Here is a 21400-nt window from a genome sequence, read left to right as displayed (position 1 = left end):
ACTGTATGAAAAAAGAAGCATCTATAAAATGTCCTTGTATGTATTCGTGGGGACTTTCATGATCTGTGATTTTGTGAAGCTGACTGCATTTGGATCTCATCTTTGTTTTTGTTTTGTTTTGTTTTTTTAAACAAATATTAGATTTATTTTTAGAGATTTAGGGTTAGGGTTAGAGAATCAAACCCAAGGACTTCTTGCTGTGAGGTGACAATGCTAAACACTGAACCACTGTGCTGGTCATGAAATATTATGAAGTCTCATCATATATACAGCTCAGCACTTGTACATCATACAAACTCCACTAATATGATTTAAAGCCCTCATTTATTCCCAACACATCTTTAATTCAGCCAATATATTTAACCAGTGGGTTTTCACATTATTATCAAGTAATTCAAAGATCATGTCAATCAGCACCAACATGCACAACAATCACAAACACTTGTTTTTAAGGAAATATTTTTAGTTTTTTAATGTTGCTCTGTGAATGAGTATAGCCTGTATTCTGTCTTCAGGACCATGGATGAAGTTCCAGGAGATATAACATAGAAATTGTAATATTCAAAATTTAAAAAAATGTGATTACTTTTATGTAACATATTCCACATCAAACAAATACTGAAAATACTAAAAACCTGCGGGAAGGTTGAGTGGAGTACATGTCTGCTACACATTGTGGCTTCAAAGCCACTCTAATCAATAATTGTATCTAAATAATGATTCAAATGACACACGTAATGCGAAAGGTGTCACGTGTAGTGACAAATCCACAGAGAACTATTCTCCCTCAGCTCTAGAGTTTTTATGTAGCCTTTTAGCTCACTGATTTGGTTTACCAGATCAGAAACTACACTTTTAACGGCAGCAGGAAACTGTTTTCAGTGAAAAAGTTCCAATAAAACCACTGCACTCCACCTGTTCAACACCAGCAGATAATCCGGAATTGCTGGACACCAAAGCAAAGCCTACAGAGAGTGAATAATGGACTTAAAATCATCAAGAGAACACAAGCACAACTCCAAAAATGTGTGTGGAGACAATCAGTCATCCAGGTCATAGTTATCCAAGGAGGGTTGAATTCTTGGATTGACCCAGCTGCTCTAGACTCAACCCTTCTTAGACTCCAAATAATGTCACTGTTTCTGTTTGATGTGGCAACTGTTTGCTAACACATTCACTACAACAACTTTCTAAGCTGATAATATGTCAACGTGTCAGTGTGTTTACAGTTTGTTTGATGCCCCTAGAGGCCAACAACAACAGCAACAAAAATATACTGTAAGCTTTAACAACATTTTATTATAAACAACTTCAGTTGTAAAATTGTTTTGTTCAGCAGTAAAGTTCATTCTTTGGAATCTGTCCTTCAAAAAAATTAAGATCCTCTTACAAGCACTTTCTGCGGCTTTCAGCTACATCTCACTCATTCATCAGCAGAAGATCATCAATGAATGAGCCATGAAAGAGCTCTGGGGGGAAAAAACAACAAAAAACAAAAAACAAGTAAACCCTGATTTAAGATTATGTACCAAACTTTACACACACTCAGTGTGAATGCCAACAACTCAGGAACAGTCACTGAGATAGAGCAGTGCACAGCTTCATTGTATAGAGTAGAAGTGAAAGGCCCAATGACTGTTTGCTTCCGACAATTTACAATCCTATACATTGTGTTAAGAAATCAGATGCATGGAGAGGAATGGAGAAACTGAGCCGGATTTCTTCTCAGGAGTCCTCCTTCTCTTGATACCTGTTAACACCACAAGCAAAATCATCAGCAAAAGATCACACGGCAGCACAACATGTTCAAATTAAATTCCACAGCACACAGTGTGTTCATATTGATTACCTGCAGTGTGTACAGGTGAAGAAGACGGTTTGTCCTTCATCTGCAGATCTCATCTGTCTGGTGTGGTAAACCATCCCCTCTTTATTGCAACGAGAGCAGCGTCTGTCAATCTAGAAGGAGCAGGTCACCTCATTAATCAGTGTACAGTTGTTACATTCACACACAGCAGTCAGTGAGCAGCAGACAGTCTGTTCTTACCACAGGGCCCTTCAGTTTAGAGTCCTCCTGGTCCTCTGGAGTCATTGATGACTGCTCCACAAGGTTGAAGATGACTGTAGAGCAGATCTCCTGGCCTGAGAACTCTGGGCAATAAAATATATGTATATTAGGGGCAATCGATGGAAATCTGTGCCATTCTGAAAAAGAATTTATCACATTGTAAATTGTTTTGATGTCACTATTTTTCCAGTGAAAACTCCTCACAGTGAGGTGTGTGGATTATTTAGTATAGCTATGGCATTGTTACTGGAAAGGCATCCCATTCACCTCAAAAGAAATCTCAAAACCTGGATATATCAAACCAAAGCTATCTGCCTGAATAAACACCACTAGAGGAAAGTAAGAATTTTTGTAATTTGTTGAACCATAATTGGTTGTGACATTTCAAAGCTGAAGAAGAACGTTTCCTTATAGGTACATTCCCAAACTTGCTAAGTCTGAATATCAGGGTACTGTGGAGGTTTATGTGCTAATGTGCTAATACACTCTTGTGCAAGGTATGCATGATTAAAATGGAATGTAGCTGAGCCTTTCCTTTAATGTCTGTCTATGTTACTTAGAGTCACACTCACAGACTGTGTTTGGGAGAGCATGCAGAACTTGACAGAGAGTTGGTACCTGTTACAGGGATGCTGAAGGAACAGCGGAGGCAGCGCACTGTGTCCTGTACTCCTGGGAGAGGAAGAATGCTCCCACATTCTGGGCAGAAGTTGGGATCACCACCAAAGCAGGACATCTGTGAAGAAAAGGCACACCAGCACTTTACTTTAGGGAAACACAGACTGAAGACTGACGGAAATCTTAAATGTGAGTCACTGTTAAACACAATATACACCAGCTGTTGCTTGTACATTATAGTCCATCTGAGACTTTGCAAGAAATTAAGGTGCTGTCTAGTGTTAGTCATTGTTTTAAAAAATCTGTTAATGAATTTGAGAAAGGTATGAGGTTTACAGTATTGTGTTTGGAGTTAGTGGTGGGCCTACATTTTTGTTTTCATTCACGGGATGGCGTTTTTCAAAGTAAGATTTTTGGACTTATCTTCCAAATTAAGTACAAATATTAACTAGAGATTGCGTGTCCACAGGACCTTAAAGCCCGAAATAGCACAGAATGTGTGGGGCCACGTTACTTAAGCACATGATAATAAATGGACCAAATCTGCAGAAGTTAACTAAGCTTATATTCAAATTTTTCAAATCTTCAAACAATACGTTTGTTTTCAGAACAAAATTTAATTACTTGCCTGTTTAATGTAAAATGATGACGTTACAGCCCACAAATAGTACGCTACCCGCAGTGGCAAGATAACGTATCCGTACCTTGTGTCACGTTAAGACTGGCATGTGCATGGGCACATGCCGGGTCCTTCGACTTCTAACCGTCGCATGCCGAAACGTCATTTGAGTACTGTGGAAGAGGACCGTTAACGCTTTACTTTGACCAGACGTTGTGGTCTGTTTATATCTCGCATAGTTAAGGTATGTTGATTGTCTAAAGTTATTTTAAACCTACAGCGTTAGCAGTATATTTATTAAATGTATAAAGTTGTTTGAACTGAAAATGTGAACCGTGAACTGATTTAGAATGCGAATTGATGGCTAACTAAAGCTAGCTATTAATTTTTATTTTTATTTTTTTTAAAAATCAGTTTGGTTTAACAGGTTATCGTTATTACAGAATTTGCGTTGTCCATTAACCTTCTTCTATTTACGTAAACTAGCCAAATATTGCCCCGAGGTTCTCTGTCAGTCAGTTAGCGGTCGGAAATGCCCGAGAGATATCGAATTCCCTTTCATAGCAAAGTAAATAGTTGGATATCCACGACTAAATGCCTTTTAAAGTCATTCTTTATCAAGATGTCAAAACGGTTTTATAATTGTTCAATATTAATTCTCTCTTTTTGGTGTAGAAACACCAAACCAAATCGTGTGTGTTTTGATGGCTGACGTTACATTGACCTTCGACGTCGGCGATAAGACTTCCGGGCCATTCCTACAAAATAAAACCACTGAGTTTTACAATTGCTGCACATACTTAATCTCTTTCACATCCATGATATCCATAACATTGAAACCTGACAACTGTGATGGATTTCACAATATAGCACACTTAGCGGTTGAAATAAATCTGCTTGTGACACAACCATCTCTGTCCTGTCTCAGACAGGGTGTCTTGCATAATCTTAGGGGCTGTGGAATTCTCAACAAATAAAATACTAGTTTGGTGCAGTTATTGATGTCTAATGTCAAACATTTACTAATAGGTTAAAATTTTTTACATATACATTTTATCCATACAATTCACTGTCACTCACATCTTAACAATAACCATCCACACTCTACTGATAGCTGTCCGTTTAGTGCCAGAAGATGCAAAGCATCTGGGTAAAAATAATTCAGATCTTTATAGATTGAGATTGTTAGTGTAGTAACCAGGGCAAAGGGCAAACCTGTTCTGCATCTCTCTCTGAGTGATGGAGGCGCCGGTAATTTGATGTGTTTTTATTTAGCTAGTATTTCATGTGTTTTCAGGCAACATTTCATTTGATTTGTACATTGATTGAGTAATATATTTGCATGCAGGTTAGGTTGATGTTCTATAATAGATGCCATGCATGTGATTGAGGTGAGTAACTGACTAATGTTATTAAAATAGCTAAACTGTGATAATACCCTAACAGAATTAACTCTGTGCCCATTAGCTAATGTGACGTAATGTAATCTACAGTTTGTGCTATGGTGACCAGGTGCTATGTAGATTAGCCACCACAGGGCCCTGGACAAATGGAATTACAGCTAGGTGTTGATTTTATCACAGCAGAGATTACTGCATTAGTTTCAGAGCTGGAACACCTCTCACTCATTATTATTGTTATTATTTCACAGATTTTTTGTCATCTATCTACTTCTGTATTGGTTATTGTAGAAACTTTGTTTTAACCTCAAAACATGCATCTTATACAGGGGATGTATACTATTATTTTTCTTGATGCTAACATGAGTGATTTGAAATAATCCTTCAAAGTATTGAAATGTTTAATGAAACTGTGGGGTGGACAGATGCCCCATCAGGAAATGCTACCACCATGTGCTCAGTTATTGCTTGTTTTATGTTTTTTATGTTTTGGAAAACTCATTTCAATGTCAAAATATACATCTTCTTCAGGAAATGTAAGATTTTGCTTGTTTTTCTGCTAATCTGTGTCAGCGATTTCATATGAAGACTTAAAATGTTCAATGAATGTTTATGGGAGGAATGTTTGAAAGCTGAGATCTCATCATCAAGCTGAAGTATTCATATTCTATGGACAGGTGGCCCATCTTACAACATTGTACCAATAGAGGCACCATGTGGTCAGTTATTACATGTGCTACCTTTTGGCAATTCTACCCACAGGGGGTGTTACAATAACATTAAAACTTGATATTTCCACAATTCTGGTGACATTAATAAAATGAAGCTTGGTAAACAAGTTCTCCATGAGCATGTATATCACATATTGAAGCATGATACCAACAGCCCCCACCATATGGCATTAGTAAAACATCACAACACTACTTATTGACTGCTGCATCTGTTTAATGTAATATTCTATGGTAACCAAATTCAGCAAAGCTGTACGAATGCACACAATAATCAGAGGAGGTTTGTAAAGTTGTCATGTGAATATGGGATATTCCCATAACATTAGCCATTATGACCCATGTCAATGATTGTTAAGCATCCTCCAGATAAACATAAAAAGAGAGAGAGAAGCAATAAAGAAATACAGATTTTGTTAACATTATTTATTTATCCTGAACTCAGTGTTTTCGAGGAACACTTGACTTCCATAAAGCATGCCAGTTATCAACATTGGATACTATTTGGAGATCAACGGCAAATAAGACACACATTTTGAAAAGTGTACTTTTTCAGTTGGTCGAGTCATTTCTTCATCAAAGGCCATACAACATACGTATGTTATGTTGTCTTGAGTTTCTCCCATAGACTTCAGTAGAACTGGTACCAAACGGAGCATTGTGACATAAAAATCCCTTCTTCTTTTCCTTGCTAAGGAGCTGCAAATAATATTACGTTTGTATCTTGTTTAGTGTGTCCTGGGGAAAATTGAAAATCAGGTCAAAATTTCAGTGTGACACTACTACTGAAGTTAATATAGCAACTTAAGGAACATTATCGAAGGTAACTCATTACCTCTTAATTCTAGCTTTGGAGAGATGGTCTCTTGTGCCCATAGAAAACTAGGGCTCCCTCTGAAATGTAATCCTGTTTATTACAGCAATCTGGTCATAAATACTACCTTAAAAAGCCCAATATCTCCAAGGGGTTTCACAGAACACGTGTTTTGCAGCTGTGTCAGGATGACTGAGAACGACGTGGACAACGAGCTGTTGGACTATGAGGAGGATGAGGTGGAGGCTGCAGGGGTTGGGGATGTTGGAGGTGCCGGCAACATGTTGATAAGGAAGGAGGGAGTGAAGGGCTCCTATGTGTCCATTCACTCCTCTGGATTCAGAGACTTCCTGCTAAAGCCTGAACTGCTCAGAGCCATAGTGGACTGTGGATTTGAGCATCCATCTGAGGGTGAGTAGGTTGTGAATCACAAGAAAAGATTTATGGATTTTAGAGTTCCAAAGTGAAAAGGTTTTCATTCCCATTCATATTATCTCTCTTTCATTTCCTAATACTGAGTGCTGTCAGGTCATGCCTTAATAGAACCATGTTGGATGTGTGTATTTATTGTAGTTCAGCATGAATGCATCCCTCAGGCGATCCTTGGTATGGATGTGCTCTGTCAAGCCAAGTCTGGGATGGGGAAGACTGCAGTGTTTGTTCTGGCCACCCTGCAGCAGCTGGAGCCCATCACTGGACAGGTGATCCTCCCTCCATGGTTCATCTTATCTAGACAATAGTCCTGTCATCAAGGGTGTAATTTCCACTGGAGATGGTAAGGGTATCTCCTCATTTTAAAAAAATTCCATTCTTGTCCTCACACACTTCTTCAGCTTGATTTATTCTCTAAAGTCTCAGTCTGAACAGTGTCCTTGGACTATCCCGCTGTCAGATGATGAATTCAGATGAGAGAATAGAAGAGTTGATAAAAATGTTGATTGTTGATAATTTCTCTCACCTTTGATTATTATCACATGCTCACTGCAATAAGTTGCAGTGACAGGGATACTTACTTTTTTCCCCCTCCAGTCAGACTGCATAAAGGTTGTCCTATCTTATTAGTGAAGTTTGTTCATGCTGTATGCAGTCTGAGAGAAAGACTGCAGATAGTACCAAGGGCTGACAAAAGTACTACTTTCTCCTCCTCAATATTCTCAATCTAGATTTTTATTTACACTTAATGTTTTTCTAAGAGACAGTGGAATGAACATAATTTACTATATAGACATAGCGATAATGGGTGGTTCTCTCCACAGTTAAGATGCAAGTACAACATTATCAATCTTAAAATATCAGGTCTCTATCAGAGATTAAACATTTCATGTGGTCAAATTTTACTCTTGACCTTGTAAAGAGCATATTAGTAGCATTTATTAGCTGTTCTGGACCTTGTGGGTTGTGTTTTTTCAGAATGACTTTAAGAAGGATAAGGAGGGAAGAGTTATATGGTGGGCACACTGTGATGATACCAAGCAATAATAGATTTTAACAGGTCAAAGATTAGCACAGTTACATAGTATATTTGTGTAGTTGTATGGAGTCTATATTGAATACTTTTTTCCAGCCTTTTAGTGAGAGCTCACGTGAATGGGGAAATAGAGTGATAAACAGTTTATGTGATTCAGTACAAAAAAAAGTTTTAATTTTTATTATTTATATTGTTATGTTACAGACTGCCCTGATAAATTAAATACATTAATTCCAAATTTTGAAAATGCTATTATCATTTTATAGTTTATTCATGCCGTGTTTGTCAGATGATAAAAACTGGCCTGTATGAGGAATGTGTTTTTGGTCACAGGGGCTGGTGGAGTCTGTATGTTTAGATGTTTGTCTGATCTTGCCAGAAAACTTGGTTTGATGCAATATAATTAACAACAGGCCATTACTTGTGTGAGTCTATGATAGAGAAGACAAAGTGAATAGGCTACCTAACCTATTCTGTCCATTTCAGTTTATGCTATAGCCTGTAATTTGTGTATATTCTGACTTGTTTTCACAGGGAGCTCAGCACTTCATTAAAATCCATGAAGTTTGCATGCTGTTAAAGTATCACATGTTGAATTGAAAGTCATATGATGGATGATAGGACATGATTGTAACTGTCTTGTTTTACTCCAGGTGTCTGTCCTGGTTATGTGCCATACCAGGGAGCTGGCCTTTCAAATCAGCAAGGAGTATGAGAGATTTTCAAAATACATGCCCACTGTCAAGGTACAGCACTGTAACCTGATTTTTTCCTACAGCCCACATCTTGACTGTCTCACAGCGCATATGAAATGTGTATGTTTGCCTGTAGGTGGCAGTGTTCTTTGGAGGGTTGTCGATAAAGAAAGATGAAGAGATTCTGAAGAAGGACTGTCCCCACATTGTGGTTGGAACACCGGGCAGAATCCTCGCACTGACCCGCAACAAGACACTCAACCTGCGTCACATCAAACATTTCATCCTGGATGAGTGTGACAAGATGCTGGAGCAGCTCGGTCAGTAAATACCCCTTCATACATTTAAAAGGAAAAAGTAAATCTGAAGTACTCGACAGTGTTCTGAAAGAAAAGCAAGATATTGATGTTGTTCCTTCACTGTTCAGCACAGTATAATCTCTGTGCCTCAGTTGTGATACTGAGTGAAATAAAAAATGTATTGCACTATTGTGAGCAATATTGCAAATCAGCAAGCAGGACTGATTTATGTATAATTTTAGCATCAGTGTGATGAAGTACTTTGATTTGTGAGGTATTTTGTTTGACAAAAAAGTGCAATTCCTTATTTTGTTCATTAGCAGTTTCCTAAATTAACTTTCCAGAAAACGTTTTGCAAACTATATATACATACACACACACGTGTGTATATGTGTATGTATGTACTATATGTATATATGTATGTTTGTGTGTGTGTATATAATGACCTGTCTGTCTGCTGTGGTCAACCCCTGACTCTGTGGATCTGGTGCTTTGGGCTGTTCTTGTGCCGCCATGATAACAACCTCTGTGCTGTCCTTCAGGCCGGCCCTTTTCGCCACTGGTAGGATATCTTGATGTCAGCCACATCCTATATATTCCGATGATACATCCCATGGAGGGGCTTGGTCTTCCACAATATTTTCTCTTTCTCTGTATCACACTATGTCTCCTGCTCTCTGAGGCACTCTCTTAACAGTTCATTCAGTGGGACCATCTTCCTGATGTCTTCATGAATGCTCCTTGTTTCATCCTGCCCTGACACTCACTCATCCTTGCCGACCCTCTTCTCATTGCTTGTCAGGTCTCAGGGTGCTGGACTTTTTGGTGGAACCCTCTGATCATTCAGGTTTTTGTGTCTTGACAACTGTGACCTGGATCTCCTCCTGTGGCCACCTTACTGTTTCAACTGGGTATCTGATGATTGGTAGGGCATACATGTTGGGTCTTATTCCTACCATTGAGCTGGCTTCTCAGCACCTTTCTTACCCTCTGGGGATATTTGGCTATGGCTGGCCTCCTTGTCCTCTACTTTGTTGTTGAATTATACACTTGTTTCAGCTTGACCTGTACCTCATTTTCAATCAATGAAAGTGACATTGTGCACATTTTCCAGTTGATGCCAGTCTGTGTGTCTTGGAAGACTTCAATGTCCTTGATAAACGGGAGGAATTCTGGTCACATATTATCTGATTATGGACCTTGTTTTCCCATGGCTTTGTGTCCAAGTGACTAATGGAGACAATTTTTGAAGTTTTTTCAGTATTGAACGGGTGCAGCAGCCACAAAACAGGCTGCAATGTAATCACTAGGCATTTGCGCATCTTCAAAGTATACAGATAAAAGTGTTTGTTTTTGCCACTGACTGGCTCAGATTGTTATAAATAGCGTCTGATTATGTTATAGAAATTATACATACAGAGATGCCTTTTTGTTAAAGATTAAGGTCCATTCTGTTTAACCTGAAACAGCTGTAATATCGCTCTCGCCAAAGCCACCACACGCCATTCACGGAAACAGTAATTTTATCATTGTGAAATAGACTTCATTCAAAGGCAACAGAAGCATAATAAAACTCAACAAAACCTTCTTGGTTTCGTCTTTCATTATTCCAACAATCATCAGTAACTCTGGATTAGTTGAAATACAGTTTTAATTCACGGAATGATTAGAGGAGTGAGAGAGAGGGCAGACATCAGAGAAGCAGTGGGAGAAACAATGCATGGATCCAAAATGTTTTCATATCTACATATGCTTAGATATACTACTATATAATACTGAAATATGTCAGACCTCAACAGATTATCCCGGTAAAAAACAAAACAGAACGAACTCCCAGTATTTACCGCACAATGGAAACTCTGGTTTTGTGACTCTTTTCCAGCATGCAGTGACTACATTTCAGGAAATACATGTAAAGGTTCCCCCCCAAAAGGAAAATGAAAAGATTACTTACTTGGTAAGAAAGCAATTAAGAGTATTTTCTAAAATGTTGAAGTATTTTTGTAATGCACCAAGTCCAAACCTGTTCTTTTCTTTCTTGTTTTGGTTTGTTTAAGTTGGGTTCTGTTCTACTCTGTTCTGTTCTGTTGCATTCTGAAGGAATTTAGGGAAATGTATTATGTCCCAAACTGAACTAGAAGATGCAAGGCAGGTTGTGAAGATATACATATTTCAAATTAAAATAGCAATAATAAAATAACTGAACTCACAAAATATAAAGGTAACCAAGGGTGGAGTTTTCTTTTAATTCAATTAATTTAATTCTTTTAGTTTTTATTTTCTTTTGAATACTGATGTGAGTCACTGTTTTCTTCCATAGACATGCGCAGAGACGTCCAGGAGATTTTCCGCATGACTCCGCATGAGAAGCAGGTCATGATGTTCAGTGCCACCTTGAGTAAAGAGATCCGACCAGTCTGCAGAAAGTTCATGCAAGATGTAAATACACCTCTCCACCTTCATCTACCATGCCTCCTCTTGCTTCCACAACATCTCCACTGCTCCTCCCCCTGTTGTGCCACACCTGCTTGAACAGCAGGTAACAGAGTCTCTGTTGCCCTTCGACCTCCATGAATCCAAGTTACAAGCAAGAAGGAAGTTTAACTCCAAGCAGCCCCTTCAGTGTGTGGGGAATGTGGGGAAAAATTCTGTCGTGTCATAGCCCTTTACTGCTGTGACTGGCCAACAAAGCCTGTAAACATGCTACATTACTTTAGTTCACCTTGACATATAGCTACAATATGAAACTTTTTGTTGCAGTGAGTTGCTCTGTAGCAACTTGTCCTGTTTTGAAGCTAGCCAAGCAGCCACACGACCAGAAAATAGTTTACAAACCATCTAAATCCACCACATGATCAGATGATGACAAAATTTTGTGATGACAAAATGTGCTTAAATCGTAAAACACAGATTTCAGAGACATTAAAACAGAGAACAAAGAATTTGGGAAAAAATGAAATTAAATGTGGAAAAAATTTAAATGGATTTCGTAGGACCCTACTGTAGCTCTTAGACCAAATTTCAGAAATTAGCATCACTGTCTGAATTGGTATTACCACACTTCCTTGGCTTTAAGCTTAGGAACTGTGAAGGGCTGTAGATCAGACACAAGTGTCATTCACTTTCCATCTTCAGTCTGACTATCTAAAGCCTATCTAAAGGGGGTTAAAAAACAAACTACAATGCCAGGCAAAGAGCAGCCTTGATAGCAGTGTCCATCTTGTCTGTAGGGGTTGCAATTGTTATTACTCCTCCTTCGTTCTGGAAATCAGCTTGACAATGGCGTTAGTACTGCGCATGGCACAAATTGGCTTATACTGTAGTTAGTGTCCTTCAGCACGCATTGGATTGTCTGCTTTTTCAGATGATAAACCTGTGGAATGAGTTAAAAAAAAATCCATACATTTTGTCAGTGATTCATGATTCTGCAAAAGCCTATTTGATTTTATTTTAAAAATGGAGGTTTATTTTATTTTGAAATAATTAGAAATGTGCAGTGATTTGTAACAAGGAATTGACAGCCTCTGAGGATGTTTCACATCTAATCAAATGTGTGCTGTATGGTGTCATTCCAAACATGCCGCAGGCGGTGTGTGCTTTCCTTTGAACTGCAGCCATCTAGGACTAGGGCTAGACCAGACCATTTTATATAAAAAAAAAGCCGTCAGCCCCAGTTGCCCACAGTTTTTTAGTTTGTAGTAAATTAAGGACACATTTATTTGGTAAAATGTATCACGTAAGCATAACATAAACTAAAACAATAAATAGAATAGAAATAATACAGGCCTGATTTTAACATAGGGTTGGGCCTCAAGAGTAGCTAACTAAACAGCCATCATCCAACTGATGACAAACTCAAGGCTTGTGTTAGTGTGGACACAGTGGACGTTTGCCGAAGTTGGGAAATATGTGCAAATGTAAAGAAACAAGAAATGACAGTAGTAATCTACAGCGTAATGCACTAATAGGTTTGAAAAGGAAGAGTTGGAAAGTCAGTGTTTTAATTTGCTGGCCACTGTGTCTGATAAACTGATAAACTTTTTTTGGGTAGACAGAAAACAGCCAATCCCAGCTAACAGAAGGGAGTCCATAAGAGGAATCATACAGGCTTTGCTTGCTGGTAGATTGTAGAGCTGGTGGCAGATTCTACATGTGACAGCTTGGAGGAATGGAGCAGACTCTGCTGAAGTCAAAATCTGATTAAACTGAAAAGAGCAATAACAGATATTTGGAGTGGAAAAAATATATACCACCTTACTGTAATTGTCAGGTTGCAGGAACTAAGTGATCCAAAGCATCAACAACTTCAACTGCCTCTTCAAACTCCTCATTTTCCTTTTACAGTATGCAATGTAACTATTTTGGTTCAGTCTCACCACTTACATCGTCGTCATTTCTAGCAGTATCAGACAGCTAATTGCATAGAAAAGGCTCTGATAAACTGATGAGTACTATCTGCCCAGCATCAAACAACAGACAGGCACAGCTAGATGCTAGCTGGTGAATATAGTGGAGCATTTAGCAACCAAAGAGACAGATATTTCAGTTAGTGGAGCCCTTTCCAGACCAAAAGGGAGTGGGAATGTTGGGCTTTATCATCAGGTAGAGCAACAACAAGCACACCTCCTTTGGATTTTGGACTTGTTTTGTAGAAAATGGTAAATGGGCTGCATTTACATAGTGCTTTCCTAGTTGTATGACCACTCAAGCACTTTCACACACACATTCACTCACACATTCATGGCTCCAGAGGCAAGGTGCCACCTGCTCATCAGGAACGATTCACACTCACATACTGATGGCACAGCCATCAGGAGCAGTTTGGGCTTCAGTATCTCGCCCATGGATACTTGAACATGTAGACTGTAGTGCCAGGGATGAAATCACCAACCTGATAAGTGGACAGCCACTCTACATCCTGAGCCAAAGCTGCAACACTAGCAGGCACAAGCAGCATTTATATATCACTTTGGGCTTTAGTAAATTGTACTTTCTATTTCATTGACTATTTTCTGATATTGTATTGACCAATTAATCAATTCATGGGAAAAATAGACTAATCAGTAATGAAAATAATGGTTGATTACAGCTGTAATTATTATTAATTAATTAGTAATCATTGTAGCGTTATGAAAATTCAGACAGTTTTTTGTATTATTAGTTGTATTGATGTAATTAATTGCCTCGCTTACATCTGACACTGGACATACAAGAGGCAGATAGGCATTAGTGCACGGACCGATGATTCTGCATTAGTACATGCTGTGAACCTGAACTGAATCTTGGCGCAAACAAGGTCATCACAGCAATCAGGATATCTGATTTTGTCTGGAATAGAGAAGCTTTGTGAGTGTGTGTGTGTGTGTGGTTCTTCCATTAGTGTTTTGAGAGTTAACTACCCTCACCCTCTCTCTGTCTCCACCTGTCCTCCACTGCTTCCTCTGCACTTTCTCTTAATTATTCTTCGTCTCATCTCTTACCGACACATTTCCCTGCATCCCTTCCCCACAAACTTTTATGTTCTCCACTAATCAGTGTGAAACTCTCCCCTCATATTGGCACATTCTAACCTGCTTTCCTGCTTTAATAAATTTCACTTCTACATTCTCCCCCCCCCCCCCCCCCTTACACCTCCTCCAGCCGATGGAAATCTTTGTGGACGATGAGACCAAACTGACTCTGCATGGGCTGCAGCAGTACTACGTCAAGCTGAAGGACAATGAGAAAAACAGAAAGCTCTTTGACCTCTTGGACGCACTAGAGTTCAATCAGGTACTGATTATCTGTATATCTGCCTAGTGGGACAGAAATCCCACAGAAAAGTCTTCATCATGTCTGTATTGTGTGCTCTATTGATGGGAACTGTTGTGATGGACTTCACCAATTTAATTGAAGCTTTTAATCTGACCCCATCTGTTTTCAGGCCAGTGCATGAAGCACAGCACTGAGTGTGCGGCAATGAAAGTCATGAATGACCTGCTGTCTGTAGACATTAAAGACAACATCTTTGTGCAATATTGATGTCGTTAGATCTCAGTGCCACCTTCAATGCTGTGGTCCTCAATCTCTTTCTAGAGTGCCCGCAGTTCTGGGCGGCCATTTCAGGCACTGCACCAAAATTGTTTGCCTCTTTCTTCGAGAGAACCTTTTCAGTATCCTTTAGTGCAGTAGTTCTCAACTTTTTTTCAGTGATGTACCCCCTGTAAAACATTTTTTCAGCCAAGTAACCCTAACCAGCGCAAAGCATTTTTGTATGGAAAACAAATGTACATGTACATGTTACCCCTTAGTTACATACTGAAAAAGCACAGTGTTGTACCACCACTAGGCTGATGAAACACAACTGTGCCTCCCTTTGAAACCTGGCAGCCGTGATGCACTGAAACATCTGTTTGACTGCCTGAATGGTATCAAGCATTGGATGGCTAGTAACTTCTTAAAATGAAATGAAAGCAAGACAGAACTTTATATTTTGTGTTTCATGGCCTCGGACCACACTGTGATGACATCAAACCCTAAAAATAGCCTTTACTTGCACCCAGTCTAAGCAGTTGTACTGTAGCACTCCGAACACCCTTTTGGTTGTTTGTTTGAGAGAAATTCACTTCACCAGGTATTGATGACATTAATCGGTTGTTCCGATGGAACTTGAATGCATTATGTCCATCTAAGTGTATGTATTGTAAGTGTATGTAACTGCATAGGTGTCTGTTAAATGAAAGTTGATGTAATGAATTACACAAATGGGTATAAATGGTGTACTACAGCGAAAATGTCGGATTGTCTCCGGTTCTGATATCAGAAAAGAAGTTTCAGTCACTTCGATGACCCAACAAGTACTTCATTTGAAGCATATTACAGCCTTAATTCTTAAGATGGATTTACAAAGTAGTACAGAGATGCCAACCATGGCTGACTGAGTGTATTGCTGTGTTGTTCAGGTGGTGATCTTTGTGAAGTCTATCCAGCGGTGTGTAGCTCTGGCACAGCTGCTGGTGGAGCAGAACTTCCCAGCAATCGCCATCCATCGAGGGATGCCGCAGGAGGAACGGTAACTCAGCTGTGAAAATCCAATTCAAGGAAACAAACTTGGCATCAACATGTCATATGTAATGTTTAATACTGTCATTTTGTTTTACCTCATTATTCAGTGTTGATGTTAGCTGATTTTCTTTTTGGATGGGGGTTATTAGATTATTATTAGGCATTGTAATGCATGGAGTTATTATTATTTCACAAAATGAATGGCATTTTTGAAGGCCTAAAGGTGCTTGAAAACTTACTTATTCTGGCACGTCAGAAGTGATGAAAATTTACTTCTGATTTAGGTTTTTGGCAGGGATGTGGCAAAAGGACTTGATACAGAATTTCAACAAAGTAGCCCATCGTAGCAGGTTTCACCCGAATGTTAAAAATTTGGTAGGCGCATGTATCAGCACAGACTTCCAAAAAAAGCATCTTGTTGCCATACCCTAGGCCCAACAGGAAGTCAGCTGTTTTGAATTTACTGTGTAATTTTTTTGCACAATTGTTGCCGTTTGCAGGCATACTTTAACAAAAATTAATCTGATCTTCTGACCTTGGCATTTTGAGTTTTCTTTGAATGGCATGTCTGTGGCATGGTGTCAAATTTCTGTGTTTCACCATGAGACCAGAATTTGTTAGAACTTCAGTGTACATGATCTGCCCCAGGCTTCACATGTGAAGTGATTAGATTCCTGTCCTGAAGACATCTAAATGCCAATATTCAGTCATAATAGCACCACCTACTGGCAACAGTAAATCACGTTTTAAACTTTGACATGCTTCTCCAAGCAGGTTGACTAGATCCCTCACCAATCAGTAACGAATGACATCTCAGTCTTATGTCATCTCATTTGTTCATTTCATTTTCATTATGTCATTCATCTTATGCTTGTGTCGTGTCCACATTGATTGATTGGTTGATTGATTGATTGTTGAGTTGTAATGAAGCAGTCAGTGGAATATAATGGAATATTGTGTCTGTAGTTTGTCTCGCTACCAGCAGTTCAAGGACTTCCAGAGGCGAATACTGGTGGCCACCAACCTGTTCGGCCGAGGGATGGATATCGAGAGGGTCAACATCGCCTTTAATTATGACATGCCCGAAGACTCTGACACTTACCTACACAGGGTAAGGTTGTCACATACTCACACACAGAGCTGAACGCCACGGTGTAACCCACTGTTCATTTATATTTAGTTGTTAATTCGGTGTGTATCTGACTGTCTAATCTGGATATAGACATGTTTGTAAAAGCAGCACAAGGTCAAATCCAAGTAATACCAAATATGGCACACCAGAGAAAAGTGTCCCCATCCCCAATAACCTCACTCTAGATTCATCTTGTTTTGCCAAATTCAATCAGATTCAATTATAAAAAAACATCTCACAAAGATATCTATTTTAATAGAAGGTCTATTTTAATCTGTGTTTAGCACTCACTGATTTTCTTGTGGTAATTTAGTTAATTCATATTTCTTTCCATGATATAGACGAGACATTATCAGTACAAAACAGACTGTATGAAACACGAACTGTGACAAAATCTCTGTTTACTGTTGCTGATGAAAAAAGTGTTGACTAAATTGGATTTGAAAATTGAAACTTGGAAAAAAAACAAAAAAAACAAACAAACCCAATCTTATCAGAATTACACTGAACAAAAATGTGCAGTACCAGTCGAAAGTCTGGACACACCTCCACATTCAATGGGTTTTCTTTAATTTTTTTTTATTTTTCTACATTCTAAATTAATATTGAAGACATCCAAACTATGAAGGAACACATATGGAATTATGTAGTAAACAAAAAGTGTTAAACAAACCTGAATATGTTTTAGATTTTAGATTCTTCAAAGTAGCTACCATTTGCTTTGATTACAGCTTTGCACACTCTTGGCTTTCTCTCAATCAATTTAACAGGTGTGCCTTGTCAAGAGTTAATTTCTGGAATTTCTTGCCTTCTTAATGTGTTCGAGACCATCAGCTGTGTTGTGCAGAGGTAGGGTTGGTACAAAGGACTATACAGTGAATAGCCCTATTTGTCTATTGTTCTTATCCATATAATGGCAAGAACCACTCAACTCAGTAAAGAGAAACGACAATCCATCATTACTTTACAACATGAAGGTCAGTCAATCAGGAAAATTTCAAGAACTTTGAACGTATCCTCAAGTGCAGTTGCAAAGACCATCAAATGCTATGATGAAACTGGCTCTCATGAGGACCGCCACAGGAAAGGAAAGGAAGACCAACAGTTACCTCTGCTGCAGAGGATAAGTTAATCAGTTACCAGCCTCAGAAACCGCAAGTTAACAGCACCTCAGATTAGAGCCCACATAAATGTCTCACAGAGTTCAAACAGCAGACACATCTCAACATCAGCTGTTCAGAGGAGACTGTGTGAATCAGGCCTTCATAGTCAAATTGCTGCAAAAAAAAAAAACACTTCTGAGGAAGTTCAACAAGAAAAAGAGAATTGCTTGGGCCAAGAAACACAAGGAATGGACATTAGACCAGTGGAAATCTGTCCTTTGGTCTGATGAGTCCAAATTTGAGATTTTTGGCTCTACCTGCCATGTCTTTGTGAGATGCAGAAAAGGTGAGCGGATGGTTTCTACATGTGTGGTTCCTAAATATAAAACATATTTTGGTTTGTTTAACACTTTTTTGTTTACTACATAATTCCATATGTGTCCCTTCATAGTTTGGATGTCTTCAGTATTAATCTACAGTGAAGATCATAAAAAAAATTAAGAAAAACTATTAAATGAGAAGGTGTGTCCAAACTTTTGACTGGTACTGTAAATGCAGGAGCACATCTGGTTGGATGTAATGCCAAATTCTTGGAAATTAAATTGGAGATAGCTTATGGTAGTGAAAATCATGAACACAGCTGTGGTGGTCATTCCTTCTATCAGCATGCCAATTGCACGCTCCCTCAAAACTCGAGTCATCTGTGGCGTTGTTGTGATATAACCGTACATCTATGTAGTAATTCACACTGTTTAATCAGCATCTGGATAGGCAACACCTTTCAGGTCAACAGTGGCTTACTGATGTGTCGCAATGGAGCTGGATGACACAGGGGAATAAAATACAGTATATAAGGCTTTGGATACACTCACAATACTTGTTAGTAGGATACATTCATCGTGGGTTTGGCCCTGCACATGGAGATGTCTTAACTACAACTCAATTGCATAAAAAGTTGGGATGCTGTGTAAAATTTGAATAAAACAGAATGTGATAATTTGATAATCCTGTTTCACATATATTCAACTGTAAACACTACAAAGACAATATATTTAATCTTTGACCTCATCAACATTGTTTTTTGTAAATTTATGGTCATTCTGAATTTGATGTAGCAGCATATTTCAAACAAGTTGGGACAGGAGCAACAAAAGACTTGTGGAAGTTGTGGAATGCTCCAAAAACACCTGTTTGGAACATTCCACAGGTAAACGGCTTCATTGGTAACAGGTGACAGTATCATGATTGGGTATGAAAGGGGCATCCTGGAAAGTGTTCACAAGTGAGGATGGCGTGAGTTCTCCACTTTATGAACACATGACTGTATGAGGGATATGGTTCAGGAACAGTTGGTAAAACTGTTGGTAAGCATAGTTCATTTGCAAATGATTACATTGTTTATGTTTTTGTTTTGTTTTTTTACGTTTTACACACTGTCCCTTTTTTTTTTGGCTGCATGGTTCTATAAGAAAGATATATCATCAGATTTGATCTAACCAAAAAATGGTTATCCAGAAACACAGAACTGACCCAATGAGTCTGTTCACATGCAGCAATGTAAATAAACTTAATGTGGCTTATCATTTGCCTTTATCCAGAATGAATATTAAGATCAGCTGTACTGGTAGCAACTAAGGTTTGTGTTGTTGCAGGTTGCCCGGGCAGGCAGGTTTGGCACAAAGGGCCTTGCTATCACGTTTGTGTCTGACGAAAGCGACGCCCGGACACTCAATGATGTCCAGGACCGCTTCGAGGTTAACATCAGTGAGCTGCCGGATGAAATTGATATCTCCTCTTACAGTAAGCTCTTACTCATTCTTTGGGTTTATTTAAAGTTTGTTCAAAGTTCACCATCACTAACCTTCCTCGTGTGTGTCCCTGCAGTTGAACCAGCACGATAGATGAGCTGGATACTTCCTGGGGCTTGGAGTCACTTTGTATTTGCAGTTTCACTCTGATGTTACATACACAGACTGTCTTTATATTAACCCTGGCATGTCAGACAGCAGATATTTTCCTAACCCTGTGACATTTGCTGTTTTAAAGAATGAAAGCAATACAGTGTTGGTACAGCTCCCTCTGTAAAGAGACATCAGGACACACTTTCTTTAATAATGTTTTATTTAAGTTTCTAATGTCTTTATTTGTTCATGGATATTTAATTTTCATATTGAGTTATTTTATGGAGGATTGCTGTTTTTCTAGACGTCAGAAGTTGACTCGTTAGCAGAGGTACTTCTAGGACTAAACCCATTCACTGCTGTGTGAAGTAATAAATCAGTTTTTTGCCTGGTTAAATCTGTCTCATTCTTCATCCACCTGTGTATTCTACATTTTTCTTACTATCAAAAAATTTCACAAAAATACCAAAACCAATCATGTGCTTGCTAAATATTTGTATACTGTACATGTGGCCAAGACTTTAGTCTCAGGTCTAGTCCACACGTACATAGGTATTTTGAAAATGCAGCTTTTTCTATGCACCTTGGCCCAAACACAGTTTTAGTCCAATGAAAACAGACCTGTTGGAAAACTCCTTCTGGAGTAAGATATTCAGAAACTGTTTGTAGAAAACTGTTATTTTCCTTTTGGCATGAGGTGACGGTGCAGTGGGGAATGTGGCCAAAATAGTGCTGGTGCTGACCTTGTTAATGGGACTTTTTACATGCTTACATGTAAAATTGTTGATAAAACAGCTACTCTTCCACTATATCCAGGAACAGACACATCAGAATGTACTGCAGAGGTTTTGGACAAGACCTGGGATATACTGCCAGTAACTTTTTTCAGGCTTCTGATTGGCCAACATAGCTTTAGGGTTCAGGTTTTATTGCCATCTGCTGGTTTGCATGCTCTTTATAGCACTTAAACTGTGATTTAGCATTTTCTTGTAGACAGATTTATTTTTTTAAATATATTGCTTGTATGTACAGAAGTTTTTTGGAGAATGAAGGAAAAAACCTGCCTAAAAAATTCCTGTGTATGTGTGGACTGTGCTTTAATAATATGGCTTAATCTTGCACGTGGATGATTTCCCTCCTCTTGTGGGGGTCATAACCAACAACTAATATGTCTTTAACATGTTTGTGAAAAAGGAAGTAGAGCAGGAATCTAACAGGATGTCATTAGAGGAAGCAGAGAGACAACTGCTGAGCACAGCTCTCTTTGCAGGACACAACCATGTCTGTATCTCATGACTTCAGTTCAGTTTTGTCAGCTATCAGCTAACCTTTCACTACCAAATGTGAGCCTTTTGCAGTCAGTGTAATATCTCCACCAGCAGGCACTAAATACACTGGTGCCTCCTAGAGCTGTTATTTCTTAATTCAAAATACCAGTACCATTTAAAAATAAATATGTGATCTGTAATGATGTTTGAATAAAAGTATTGTTTGTGAGAGCAGCAGGCTCT

General features: G+C 38.7%; 2 protein-coding genes across 4 annotated transcripts; one reads left to right on the top strand and one right to left on the bottom strand.

Annotated features, from left to right (window-relative positions):
* Positions 1-307: 307 nt before the first annotated feature.
* Positions 308-3517, bottom strand: polr1h (RNA polymerase I subunit H). 2 transcript variants are annotated; one of them, XM_076754582.1, is made up of 5 exons: positions 3391-3517; positions 2687-2804; positions 2048-2151; positions 1850-1959; positions 308-1750 (listed from the first exon to the last, which is right to left on the bottom strand). In XM_076754582.1, exons 2-5 carry the CDS (start codon positions 2802-2804, stop codon positions 1726-1728), a joined length of 357 nt encoding a protein of 118 aa, XP_076610697.1. In that variant the 5' UTR covers positions 3391-3517; the 3' UTR covers positions 308-1725. The 2 variants fall into 2 exon arrangements, with proteins under 2 accessions (XP_076610697.1, XP_076610695.1); XM_076754580.1 differs by having other exon boundaries at positions 3315-3433.
* ddx39b (DEAD (Asp-Glu-Ala-Asp) box polypeptide 39B) lies at positions 3467-21391 on the top strand. 2 transcript variants are annotated; one of them, XM_076754579.1, is made up of 12 exons: positions 3467-3549; positions 4654-4696; positions 6426-6658; positions 6821-6948; positions 8369-8461; positions 8547-8730; positions 11030-11148; positions 14350-14481; positions 15651-15760; positions 16720-16864; positions 19641-19788; positions 19873-21391. In XM_076754579.1, the coding sequence occupies exons 3-12, from the start codon at positions 6436-6438 to the stop codon at positions 19887-19889; spliced, it is 1299 nt and encodes a 432-aa protein (XP_076610694.1). In that variant the 5' UTR covers positions 3467-3549; positions 4654-4696; positions 6426-6435; the 3' UTR covers positions 19890-21391. The 2 variants fall into 2 exon arrangements, with proteins under 2 accessions (XP_076610694.1, XP_076610693.1); XM_076754578.1 differs by lacking the exon at positions 4654-4696 and having other exon boundaries at positions 3470-3549.
* Positions 21392-21400: the final 9 nt, after the last annotated feature.

Source organism: Chaetodon auriga, chromosome 17 (assembly GCF_051107435.1).
Source record: "Chaetodon auriga isolate fChaAug3 chromosome 17, fChaAug3.hap1, whole genome shotgun sequence".
In the NCBI taxonomy this organism is placed as follows: Eukaryota; Metazoa; Chordata; class Actinopteri; order Chaetodontiformes; family Chaetodontidae; genus Chaetodon; species Chaetodon auriga.
The sequence above is the reverse complement of the archived record's forward strand: the minus strand, read 5'-3'. Positions and strand labels throughout refer to the sequence as shown.